Genomic DNA, 12,967 nt, shown 5'->3' on the forward strand with positions numbered 1-12,967 from the left:
TATATATGACAAAATTACAATAATAATATCTATATATAAGAAATTAAAAAAAAAGTCTTATATAATAATAAATTTTTTCTTTTTTATTATTTTGATTTATACCAACTTTTTATTTATTATTTTGATTTATACCAACTTTTTATATCAATCTATTTATTAAATGATACCTGATTAATACCTGCATCATATTGAAATCCCCACTAGTTATATTAGAAAAGGTAAAATAGGAGTCAAGAAACAACAAAGCAAAAATGGGATGGTGATGTGAAGAAAGAAAAAGAAGAAACAAAGCAAAGAATCATTCGAAGGGCGGCTTGGTCTCTCCTGTTAGGTGGGTTTTCAAGTTCCTTCTTCCAAACGCGTCTCTCTCTCTCTCTCTCTCTCTCTCTCTCTCTCTCGATCAAATTCCCTGAATTTTCTTTTCAGATTTGTTCTTCATTATCTGATTATCAATCTTTTTTACACTAATTTGATTCCCTTTTTTTCTTTTTAGTTATTCCCTTTCAAGGGTTTGTTAAAAGAAAGTGTGAAAAAAGTAAAGCAGGATTCTTGTGGTGTAGTGAGCTTACTTTTTATCCATCTGTCCAGCTCACAGGAGATAATAAAGCTATTTTTATTCAAAAAGACCAGGTTATTTTGAGAGATTTTTGCGTTATCTTTACTTTCAAGTCCCAAGATCGTTAAACTCCAAGTGGGGTTTCTTTTTTTTCTAAATCAAAAGTCAGAATCTTTCCCTCCTCGAGGGGTTTGATCCATACAGAAAAAGGGGAAAACTGATGTGGGGAATTTTGAAGAAAGGGGCATTGATGGTTTTTGGGGGAGTTTGTTTCGGTTTGATTGAAATCAGTGGGTTTCTGATGTATAGTTCAGATATCTTTTTTTGTGTTTTGTGTATTTTATCATAGGGTTTGGAAAGGGGTTTGCTTTAGTTCTGATTCTAGAACAGTTTTTACGATGGGTTTGTTGTAACCTCCATTTAAAGCCTTCTTCATCACTTCCACTTCGGATGATTTTGATCAGAATTCGAGTTGGGTTTCTAGGGTTTCGATAAATTCTTGTTTCGTTCTTCGCAATCTAAGATATGCTCAAGCAGATTCTCAGTAAAGTTTCCCGGAAACAGTCCAAATCGTCCAAAAATCAAGAATCGTTAAGCAACCTAACCCCAAATTCAACCTCTTCTAGCTCAAAGAGAAGCGATTTAGGAAGCGGGAATTCAAGAAAGCTTGTAAACGCCGATATTTCCTCACCTTTGGATTCCAGATTCAATCCAGGCGAGAAGAATTTCCGCAATGGTAATCCTGTAAGTGTTTCTTACGAAGCTCTACCAAGTTTCAGAGACGTTTCAAGCAATGAAAAACAGAATTTATTCATAAAAAAGGTCGCCATGTGTTCTGTAATCTTTGATTTCACCGACCCCACAAAAAACCTCAAAGAAAAAGAAATCAAAAGACAAACTTTACTAGAATTAGTCGATTTTGTTGCGTCTAGCAACGTTAAATTCACAGAATCAGTCATGCAAGAGTTTGTGAAAATGGTATCTGCAAATTTATTTCGTGAACTCACTCCACAACCCCGTGATTGCAAAATCTTGGAATCATACGATCTTGAAGAAGAAGAACCATGTATGGATCCCTCATGGCCTCATTTACAAATCGTTTATGAACTTCTACTAAGATTCATAGCCTCCCCAGAAGCCGATGCCAAAATTGCAAAAAAGTACATCGATCACTACTTTGTTCTTAAATTGTTAGACATGTTTGATTCTGAAGATCCAAGAGAACGTGAGTACTTAAAGACAATTCTTCATAGGGTTTATGGTAAATTCATGGTTCATCGTCCTTTTATAAGGAAATCTATCAACAATATCTTTTATAGATTTGTGTTAGAAACCGAAAAGCATAATGGGATTGCAGAACTTTTGGAGATTTTAGGGAGTATTATCAATGGGTTTGCTTTGCCATTGAAGGAAGAACATAAGTTGTTTCTTTCAAGGGCTTTGATTCCATTGCATAAACCGAAATGTTTGGCCATGTATCATCAACAATTATCATATTGTATTACTCAATTTGTTGAGAAAGATTGTAAATTGGCTGATATGGTGATAAGGGGTTTGTTGAAGTATTGGCCTGTTACAAATAGTTCAAAGGAGATTATGTTTTTGGGTGAATTGGAAGAGGTTCTTGAAGCTACACAACAACCTGAATTTCATCGGTGTATGGTGCTTTTGTTTAAACAAATTGCTCGTTGCTTGAATAGTTTGCATTTTCAGGTAATTAATTTATCATTCTTTTGATTATTTCTTGTTTTTTTTTCTTCAAATGTGTTGTAGTAGTGTATTGGTTGTGCAAGGCTTAGATGGTGTTTGTTATAATGAAATCGTGAAAGGAATGGAATGGAATGTCTCATTCCATTCCAATTCATGTCAAGTTTTCAACCAAATGGCTAACAGATTATGATTACTTCATATTCCACTTCCTCTAAATAGTTTCCGTTCTCTTCAAATCCATTCCATGAACCATGTTTTTGGTATAATGAAATCGGGAAAGGAATGGCTCATTCCATTCCATCTCATGTCAACCTTTTCAACCAAATGTATTAACAGATTATGATTCCTTCATATTCCAATTCCTCTAATAGATTCCATTCCTTTCAAAACCATTCCATGAACTACGTTTTTGAGAAAAGATCGAAGCTTTTTGATTGATGATATCATGTTGAAGGGTAGATTTGGTATTTCCTTCTTCAAATGCGTGTATCAAGGCTCTTTCAAGATTTTCAACAAATCATTTAATCACCCCAACATTTTCAAATTCAAATCAGGGAGTTTACTTAATTTCTTTTTTTCTTTTTTCAGGTGGCAGAAAGAGTTCTATTCTTCTGGAACAATGATCACATTGAGAATCTAATCAGACAAAATCGGAAAGTAATCCTCCCCATAATCTTTCCAGCACTTGAAAGAAATGGGAGATATCATTGGAATCAAGCTGTTCATAGTTTGACTTTAAATGTCAGGAAAATCTTCTTTGACCTTGACCCTGAACTTTTCAATGAGTGTTTGCTCAATTTCCAAGAAGAAGAGGCAAAGGAAGATAAGATGAAATCTAGACGTGAAGCCACGTGGAAACGATTAGAAGAAATTGGTGCAGATAAAGCTTCAAGTAATGAAGCTGTTCTTGTGAATTAGGGTTGAATTCTAAAGATTCAAGCTTTTGTAATCCTGTTTTGGGAAAGCTACAAGTTGTTTTGTAAATTTGGGCTGTTTTTTATTGTTGTAGGAGGATAATGTGGTACATTTAGTTCGATAAACTAGCTAAAAGCAATGCATTTTGAGCGAGTTTCTAGCTCATATATTTCCATTCGTTAATTGGAATAAATGATAATATTAGATTGCTTTTAGGGCAAGTTACATAAAACCTATTATATTTTTGTCGATTTTGTAGTTTAACTATTATAGTTATGTTTCGTCAATTCAAACCATCAAAGTTATTTTTCTATGTTGACCATTTAAACATTCTTTGACCTATTATAGCATATCAAAATGACTACAAAACTTTTGGTGGTAAAACAAAAGACGAAAACTCCACTAAAACTATTTGATTTTTACAAATTCTCTTATGACCATTTTTACAAATTCTCTTATGACCATTTTAACAGATATAACATGCTAAAATAGCTGTAGAAAAAAAAATGTGAACTTTTGATGGCTTTGTAATGATACTGAAATATAATAAATGGTAGGTTTTTGATGCAAATATGGGCGGGGTTTTGTTTTCAAGTAATATGAATGCAATGGAAACAATAACTTACTTGACAAGAAAACAAGAAAAATTGATAGATTTGATAGACAATTTAGACCAATGGATTGAATATCAGACGAAAACAAGTTAAGACCTATTAACTTGACTTGTATCAAGATCAGGAAAGCATCCGTCAAATGATATTTGATGACAAGCTAAAACCTATTGACTTGAAATTGAATCACGAATGAGAAACGCGTCTCAAACAATGACACAATATGAATTAAACCCAATAACTCAAGAAAATATAACAATAGTTCTCTCAAAATTCTCCGATCTATCATATCTTACAAACGATCTACCAAGGGCTATTTATAACCTTACAAAACCATTACAAAAAAAAACTAATAAATAAAAGGAAACTACTAAATAAAAAGGAAACTATCTTCTAAAGGCTTATTGAAAACTAAATAAGGCAAAAAAATAAAAGTTAAAAATCGTCTAAAAAATAAAGCAAAATCTAGAATCTTCGGTTGCAAGTTATCTAGCACACCCTTCACACCATAGATCCCAACAAGTAACTTTCGCATCCGAGGGTCGCAACCAATCTTAAGTGAGTCTGCTGGCCTCCGAGATTCGCAACTGGTTTCCGACATTCGCAACTGGCTTCCGGGATCGCAATCGCAATTTGAACTCGTTCCGAAGTTCGCAATCGTAACCAACCACATTCCGAGGTTGTTCGCATCCTTGTTCGCATCCAAAGAACTTCGTTCGCATCCTAGGAACTTCCAAGATTTGCACCCATTTACTAGAGACTACGATGGCTTGCGATCGTTCGTAGTCAATCACATCCATTAGCATCTAACAATAATGCAAGAATCACATTTGCAGCCGATAATAAGCGTCTGCGACTCCTTGCGACCGTTCGCACCCAGTCGCACCCGTTCGCAATTGGCACTCGACTTGGAAATTGAAGACTCTCCTTTCGTATTCGTATCATCCCCCCTAAAAGGAATTGTCCTTAATTCCAAATGATCATCATCAACCCAATACGCACTTCGGGGGAAATCAACTGACTCCTTCAATAAACCCATTTTATTCTCGATTTGATTCGTGTCCTTAACTACTCCTCCTCTATCCCGATTCAAATCATTTAGAAATGTCAAACCAATCCCAGAAGTGAGTTCTTCTTGATCCATATTAATACCACCTTTATTTGCCTCATCTGATTTATCATTCTTCCCATCTTTCGCAATTGCTTCAACAGTTTCTTCTTCGACCACGAAAGTAGCTTCTTCAATAAGTTCTTCTTTCGCAATCTCCTCCACCTTTGGGCATTCGTTTGCAACAAGGACAAAAATCTCATCTCCTTGGTTGAGAACCTGTTCCACCTCTCTTTCACTATCCAACATAGTAAGGTTTGGATTTTTGGACTGCTTGTACATCGATCGTACCTCTGTTAAATACATGGGTGACAACACAAATTTCTTACCATTGTGCCTCAACTCGTAATCATTGCTTCTTCCTCTATGTATCACATCCCTGTCAAATTGCCATGGACGTCCCAACAGAATATGACAAACATCCATGGGAATAACATCAAACAAAACTTCATTTTCATTTGATCCCATAGATAAACAAACCCTAACCCGTTTTGTTACTTTCACTTCGTTTTCATCTTCCAACTAATGAAGTCCATATGGATTAGGATGGGTTGTTATGACTAAGCCCAACTTCGTAACCATCTCACTCGAAGCAACATTCGTAGAACTACCACCATCGATAATCAAACTGCACCATCGATCATTCACACGACACTTTGTATGAAAAATTTAATCTCTTTGATCGTAATCAGCATGCACCACCTGTGTTTTCAATGCTCTAAGAACCAAAGTCTTGCTTCAATTTGGCGCTTCATAATTTTCCTCCTTCTCTTCTTCGCCTTCACAAACTTCTTCAGTTGCAATAGTATCTTCCAACCCCAGTTCTTCGTCTTCTTCAATATATAACTTACATAACATTTTTTTAATAGAAACGTCTGAACAGGAACATAACACGAAATCAGCAACACTAAAACTCAACAGGAAATTAGGCTCTGATCAGCAACTGAAATCAACAAGACCCGACATTACCTTTTTAGCTCTGCAGGAACTTGTAGCTCTGATACCACATATGTAACATCCTGATGTTGAGGTATTTTCAAAATTTAACCCTAAGTATGAAGATTATTTCATTTTATCCCTTGTGTAGGAGAAGTGTTGCAAAATGGCCCATAGTGGCATTTTTGTAAATAATGGGTGTGGGGCATGTATGCTGGGCGTACTCATATCGTACATTGGGGTACGTGGTAGGATCCCAAACCCTAATTTTTAGGGTTTGGACCCTATTTAAACATCTTTATGGCCTCCAAGTCTTTTCTCTCATCAACCTCCATCACTTCACTCGACCTTAGCAAACCCTAGTTCCTTGTTTGAGCATTCGTGACCTTTGGTGTGCATTTTGGTGACCTTGAAGGAGAATGAAGGAAGTGGAATCACCTTGGAAGCTTGAAGTAGCTTTGGATCTGGAATCCTCATCTATCTAGCAACCTCCAGAAGGTATAAAGTTTTGAACTTTTCTTTCATTTCTTTATATCTTGTTAGCTCTTGAGTCTTGAAGCATTTTGGTCCCAAATCTTGACATTTATGAGTATGGCATACTCTATCCCGAATAAGTCCTCCTTTCAGAAAATTTGAGATGTCTTGAAGCATAAAAATACGATCTTGGTTCTTGATTCCTTCCCCATGAATGTGCTAGGATGTCCTAATGGATTAAGAAGTTAGGGTTTGTTGGTATTAAGCACTTCTAGCCATGTAAAGTCATAAAGTTGGAAACTTTATGACATATAATGATTTTTTGGGCTTAGATCTGGATTTGGACATAGACTTGATGTATTAAGCTATTAATAAGAAGTTGAGGCGGCCAGGTACGTGCGCTGGGCATACCAAATGGTACGTTGCGCGTACACGGTCAAAAACCCGACTTCCTGGTCAAGCTGAATACGCCCCGCGTATAGCTGAGTACACCTAGGGTACTCAGTTGAGTTGACTCAGCTAGTTTGTTGACGTTGACCTTTGACATGGGGTTTGACCAAGGCTGACCTGAGGATAGTTTGGGTATTTTAGGTCTTTTGGGGTTATTAACTAAGCTTAGGTCACTTGTTTCGTTTAGGTGATTGGTAGAGTCGGTGTTGGAGTTGTACTCGATGTTGTGTACTTTTTTGCTATTTGTCGGACTATGAGGTGAGTTTTCCTCACTGTACTTGCGGGTCGAAGGCACCAAGGCCGACCCATTGGATTGATATCCTGTTATATATAGATTGATGATATGTTGAGTATGCGTTAGATCTGTATGGTTATATGATAGCTGCTGATAGGCGTTAGACTGGTAGATTTGTAGGACTACCTATGATTACTGGCTGTATGATTATCTGTCTGCTGAATATGTTTGTTATCTGTTATATTTCGGCATGTTATGTTGGTGTTGAGACTACTGCTTTGTGTCGTTAGTTAACAGACCGGGGCAATCCAACCGGGAGGTTGTGTGCCAGGGTATTCCAATCGGGAGGTTGTGGGCATGGTATTCCAACCGGGAGGTTGTGGGCTAGGGTAATCTAACCGGGAGGTTGTAGACCAGTATGTGATATGCATGGCAATCCAACCAAGAGGTTGTGAGCCAGGGTAATCCAACCGGGAGATTGTGGACCCAACATGCTGAATTGTATATGTTATGTGTTGCCATTGAAGGAAGAACATAAGTTGTTTCTTTCAAGGGCTTTGATTCCATTGCATAAACCGAAATGTTTGGCGATGTATCATCAACAATTATCATATTGTATTACTCAAATTGTTGAGAAAGATTGTAAATTGGCTGATATGGTGATAAGGGGTTTGTTGAAATATTGGCCTGTTACAAATAGTTCAAAGGAGATTATGTTTTTAGGTGAATTGGAAGAGGTTCTTGAAGCTACACAACAACCTGAATTTCATCGGTGTATGGTGCTTTTGTTTAAACAGATTGCTCGTTGCTTGAATAGTTTGCATTTTCAGGTAATTAATTTATCATTCTTTTGATTATTTCTTGTTTTTTTTCTTTCAAATGTGTAGTAGTGTATTGGTTTTGTATGACTTAGGTAGTGTTTGTTATAATGAAATCGTGAAATGAATGGAATGGAATGGAATGGCTCATTCCATTCCATTTCATGTCAACTTTTTCAACCAAATGTCTTAACAGATTATGATTCCTTCGTATTCCGATTCCTCTAATAGATTCCATTCCTTTGAAAACCATTCCATGAACTAAGTTTTTTAGAAAAGATCAAAGCTTTTTGATTGATGATATCATGTTGAAGGGTAGATTTGGTATTTCCTTCTTCAAATGGGGTGTATCAAGGCTCTTTCAAGATTTTTAACAAATCATTTAATCACCCCGACATTTTCAAATTCAAATCAGGGAGTTTACTTAATTATTATTATTTTTTTCTTTTTTCAGGTGGCAGAAAGAGTTCTATTCTTCTGGAACAATGATCACATTGAGAATCTAATTAGACAAAATCGGAAAGTAATCCTCCCCATAATCTTTCCAGCACTTGAAAGAAATGGGAGATATCATTGGAATCAAGCTGTTCATAGTTTGACTTTAAATGTCAGGAAAATCTTCTTTGACCTTGACCCTGAACTTTTCAATGAGTGCTTGCTCAATTTCCAAGAAGAAGAGGCAAAGGAAGATAAGATGAAATCAAGACATGAAGCCACGTGGAAACGATTAAAAGAAATTGGTGCAGATAAAGCTTCAAGTAATGAAGCTGTTCTTGTGAATTAGGAGTTGAATTCTAAAGATTCAAGCTTTTGTAATCCTGTTTTGGGAAAGCTACAAGTTGTTTTGTAAATTTGGGCTGTTTTTTAATGTTGTAGGAGGATAATGTGGTACATTTAGTTCGATAAACTAGCTAAAAGCAATGCATTTTGAGCGAGTTTCTAGCTCATATATTTCCATTCGTTAATTGGAATAAATGATAATATTAGATTGCTTTTAGGGCAAGTTACATAAAACCTATTATATTTTTGTCGATTTTGTAGTTTAACTATGATAGTTATTATGTTTCGTCAATTCAAATATGTCGACCATTTTAACATTCTTTGACCTATTATAGCATATCAAAATGACTACAAAACTTTTGGTGGTAAAACAAAAAAACGAAAACTCCACTAAAACTATTTGATTTTTACAAATTCTCTTATGACCATTTTAACTGATATAACAGGCTAAAATAGCTATAGAAAAAAAATGTAAAATTTTCATGGCTTTGTAACGATACTGAAATATAATAAATGGTAGGTTTTTGATGCGAATATGGAGGGGGTTTGTTTTCAAGTAATATGAATGCAGTAGAAACAATAACTTATTCGACAAGAAAACAAGAAAAATGGATAAATTTGATAGACAAATTAGACTAATAGATTGAATATCGGGTGAAAATAAATTAAGACTTATTAACTTGACTTCTATCAAGATCAGGAAAGCATCCGTCAAATGATATTTAATGACAAACCAAAACCTATTGACTTGAAATTGAATCACGAATGAGAAACGCGTCTCAAACAATGACACAGTCTGAATTATATCCAATAACTCAAGAAAATATAACAAAAGTTCTCTAAAAATTCTCCGATCTATCATATCTTACAAACGATCTACCAAAGGCTATTTATAACCTTACAAAATTATTACAAAAAAGAAACTAATAAATAAAAGGAAACTAATAAATAAAAAAGTAACTATCTTCTAAAGGCTTATTGAAAACTAAATAAGGCAAAAAAATAAAAGTTAAAAATCATCTCAAAAAATAAAGTAAAATCTAGAATCTTCGGTTGCAAGTTATCTAGCATACCCTTCACACCATAGATCCCAACAAGTAACTTTCGCATCCGAGGGTCGCAACCAATCTTAAGTGAGTGCTGGCCTCCGAGATTCGCAACTGGCTTCCCACATTCGCAACTGGCTTTTGGGATCACAATTGCAATTTGATCTCGTTCTGAAGTTCGCAATCGCAACCAACCACATTCCGAGGTTGTTTGCATCCAAAGAACTTTGTTCGCATCCTAGTAACTTCCAAGATTTGCACCCACTTACTACAGACTACGATGGCTTGCGATCGTTCGTAGTCAATCACATCCATTAGCATCTAACAATAATGCGGGAATCACATTTGCATCCGATAATAAGCGTCTGCGACTCATTGCGACCGTTCGCACCCAGTCGCACCCGTTCACAATTGGCACTCGACTCGGAAATTGAAGACTCTCCTTTCGTATTCGTATCATCCCCCCTAAAAGGAATTTGTCCTCAATTCCAAACGATCATCATCAACCCAATACGCACTTCGGGGCAAATCAACTGACTCCTTCAATAAACCCATTTTATTCTCGATTTGATTCGTGTCCTTAACTACTCCTCCTCTATCCCGATTCAAATCATTTAGAAATTTCAAACCAATTCCAGAAGTGAGTTCTTCTTGATCCATATTAATACCACCTTTATTTGCCTCATCAGATTTATCATTATTCCCATCTTTCACAATTGCTTCAACAGTTTCTTCTTCGATCACGAAAGTAGCTTTGTTGAGAGAAAAACTTGAGACACACTTGAACAAACGTTAGAACAAGTATAGTTGCGGAATAGTTTATCTCAAAGGATCTAAAAGCTCAACAATAATAATAAGTTAGAGTTAGATAATTAGAGAGTTAGTTGCGGAAATGTAAGGAAATATAAATGACAACAGATATTATATCAAGTATACACATAAGTTGATTCTTAACAAGGAATGCAATCAGACCAAGTTAGTAAGTGAGATCAATCTTAGTGATTAAGTCAAGAATGACTTGCTCCGAAGGGAGATAATAATCAATTATATTTCAGTGAACTTTGAGAGTAAGAAGGAGATGAGAGTAATAACATAAGATATGAGATTCAAGATGCGAAGTGTTATCAGAGATGTCTCTTGAATAAGAAAGAGTGATGACTTCGGATGGGGGTGCTGATCAGGGTTGACTACGGATCTTGGTAGGCTGCGGTAGACTGAGTTCAAGAGGGTCACTTATATGATTCAACAATTTCCCCCTAAGTGACTTGTTTAACTTTTCTTCAGTTATCGAGTTTCAGGAACTTGATGAGAATCCACCAAAACTTTCCGACATTCTCTAGCCAGGTGATTCTCCTTAAAATTTCGAACTTGACTTCGGCAGTTGTATGTTTTGACTTTTGAACTGCGGTTCGACAAATTTCAATTTGCTTCCTTGTGAGACGATTCATGGAAGTCATAGGGATGAAATCTTTGGTTTCATCGACCTTTCGTTTAAAGATGACTCCAAGATCTAGGAAGTTTGTTGCACCCAGAGATCTCTCTTGAAAACCTTCAGTAACCATCGGTGCAGGGTCAAGTGGTGGCAGATCGAACTTTTTGGCAAGAACAGGGTGAATGTCTGCATCAATCTTTGCGAAGTCGCAGACAGTTTCCCTTAGAAATGTGCTTGCCCTTTCCAATGCTATCTTCATCTTCAGATACTTTTCAGTTTTGTTTTGGAACACCTTTGCTATCAGGAAGTCTTCTTCTGGATTCATGCATGGGAAGTCAGCTTGGGTGCGGACGTAGTCCTGATTCCTTCTTGTAAGAGTATATTGGATGAAGTCATCTTTCATGAATTTTCGGGGCTTAAAGTTCTTAACTGCGGATGGTCTATCATTAGACCAGATTTCTCTATTGAAGAAACATGTTTGGCATGGAATAGATTGAGTCTTTCAAATTCCATGGGCAGTCTCTTGTGATCTGGTAGGCTGCGGTCAAACTGCTCAAATACAGTGAAGTATTTGGCATTGGGAGAGATTGGAACATCCCAGTAACCGTCAGAAGGGGGTTCAACATAAGTAAGGTAGGGTTTATAGTCATCATACAGTAGTCTTCGGTGGGGATTGATCCAAGAATTGACTAAGGATTCATCCATGGTGATGTCGAATCCGTTTACTCTCCAGATAAGCTCAGCAAATTTGGCTGCTTTCCAATCGGCTTTCTTCTGTTTCGTTGCGGGAGAGTCATTGGAATGTTCGGATGACATGTTGGATGCTAGGTTCTTGAAGTGGGGAGGGGTCTCCGGTCGCTGAGGAGAAGGATTGTTTTCTTGAATGATTTCCTTTTGCGGTGGAGACTGATGGCTTGGATCCTTTTGAGGAGATGGTTGCGAAGTAGGGAATTTGTCATTTATGATAGGGGAGTTCGTATGTTGATGAGAGATGCTGTCTGAATGATGATGGTCTTCACCACTTCCCCCTCTTGAGGAATGCAGAGGTGGGGATTCCTCAAGCCATTGCCTAAGACCATCAACTTTAGCACACACTTCCTGGAATTGAGCTTTGAGTGCATCACCCAGTTGCTGATTGTTTGGGATGGTGGGGTTGAAGAGTAGTCGATGAATCTCCTTAGTAAGTTGAAGAATCTCAGAACCATGAAAGCTGGAAGATAGAGAGCGTTGAAGTCTGTTGATTGTAGATTGGAGGACCGAGATAGTGGACTCATAGGCAGTGTGAGTTTCATCTATCAGCTTCTTCGAATGAGTGGACTGATCCGCAATGGCTGTTTGAAGATCTGTCTTGATTGCGGACACCTCAGAGATGATGCACTCCGTAGAAGCCATAAATTGTTTATGATCAACCTGACGACTTGTATCCAGGGAACAAATTCCCATTTCAACTTTCAGAGAAATCCGCTCAGCAGCTAGTCGTTCACGGGTTTCAAAGCGCTCGATTCTTTCAATAAGGGACTGCGGTCCCGACATGTCTTTAGGTTGCGGCTGAGTGGGCTTAACCGCAGCAAGGATCTGATCTACTTTGGCTTGTAGACTCAGAAATTGTTTTCTTGAGACAACAATCTTCCTTTTCTTATTCTTCTCTTTCGGCTTGGAGGTTGAGTGTTGAGAGCCACTCGAAGCTTCTTCCTCATCAAAAATCATTAAATCATCATCAGAAGGGTTAGGCTGAATTACCTCATTGATATCAAAGTCATCATTCCCGAATGTTGGTGCGGAGCTGACTTCGATTGCGGTGCCATCGTCTTGAGAATCTCTAACAGTTGGAGTCGGAGGGAGTTTTGATGAACCTTCACCAAGATTGGTCTGAGCGTTGCGGACCGTTTCAGCCAT

At 37.1% G+C, this 12,967-nt stretch overlaps 2 protein-coding genes across 3 annotated transcripts; both read left to right on the forward strand.

The window, feature by feature from the left end:
- Nucleotides 1–203: 203 nt before the first annotated feature.
- Nucleotides 204–3,364, forward strand: LOC145128988 (serine/threonine protein phosphatase 2A 57 kDa regulatory subunit B' theta isoform-like). 2 transcript variants are annotated; one of them, XM_079063754.1, is made up of 3 exons: nt 204–331; nt 494–2,269; nt 2,855–3,364. In XM_079063754.1, exons 2-3 carry the CDS (start codon nt 1,082–1,084, stop codon nt 3,182–3,184), a joined length of 1,518 nt encoding a protein of 505 aa, XP_078919880.1. In that variant the 5' UTR covers nt 204–331; nt 494–1,081; the 3' UTR covers nt 3,185–3,364. The 2 variants fall into 2 exon arrangements, with proteins under 2 accessions (XP_078919880.1, XP_078919881.1); XM_079063755.1 differs by having other exon boundaries at nt 222–2,269.
- Nucleotides 3,365–7,527: 4,163 nt separating this feature from the next.
- Nucleotides 7,528–8,827, forward strand: LOC145128990 (serine/threonine protein phosphatase 2A 59 kDa regulatory subunit B' eta isoform-like). The gene is made up of 2 exons (XM_079063756.1): nt 7,528–7,825; nt 8,268–8,827. The coding sequence occupies exons 1-2, from the start codon at nt 7,586–7,588 to the stop codon at nt 8,595–8,597; spliced, it is 570 nt and encodes a 189-aa protein (XP_078919882.1). The 5' UTR covers nt 7,528–7,585; the 3' UTR covers nt 8,598–8,827.
- Nucleotides 8,828–12,967: the final 4,140 nt, after the last annotated feature.

Source organism: Lactuca virosa, chromosome 8, assembly GCF_052849685.1.
Source record: "Lactuca virosa cultivar CGN04683 chromosome 8, Lactuca_virosa_CGN04683_v6, whole genome shotgun sequence".
Classification (NCBI taxonomy): domain Eukaryota; kingdom Viridiplantae; phylum Streptophyta; class Magnoliopsida; order Asterales; family Asteraceae; genus Lactuca; species Lactuca virosa.

Bases quoted from the DNA above. Each gene is read 5' to 3' on its own strand.
- LOC145128988 (XM_079063754.1), top strand. From the start codon at position 1,082: ATGCTCAAGCAGATTCTCAGTAAAGTTTCCCGGAAACAGTCCAAATCG. The intron at 2,270-2,854 runs GTAATTAATTTA...TTCTTTTTTCAG, and splicing joins TGAATAGTTTGCATTTTCAG to GTGGCAGAAAGAGTTCTATT.
- LOC145128990 (XM_079063756.1), top strand. From the start codon at position 7,586: ATGTATCATCAACAATTATCATATTGTATTACTCAAATTGTTGAGAAA. The intron at 7,826-8,267 runs GTAATTAATTTA...TTCTTTTTTCAG, and splicing joins TGAATAGTTTGCATTTTCAG to GTGGCAGAAAGAGTTCTATT.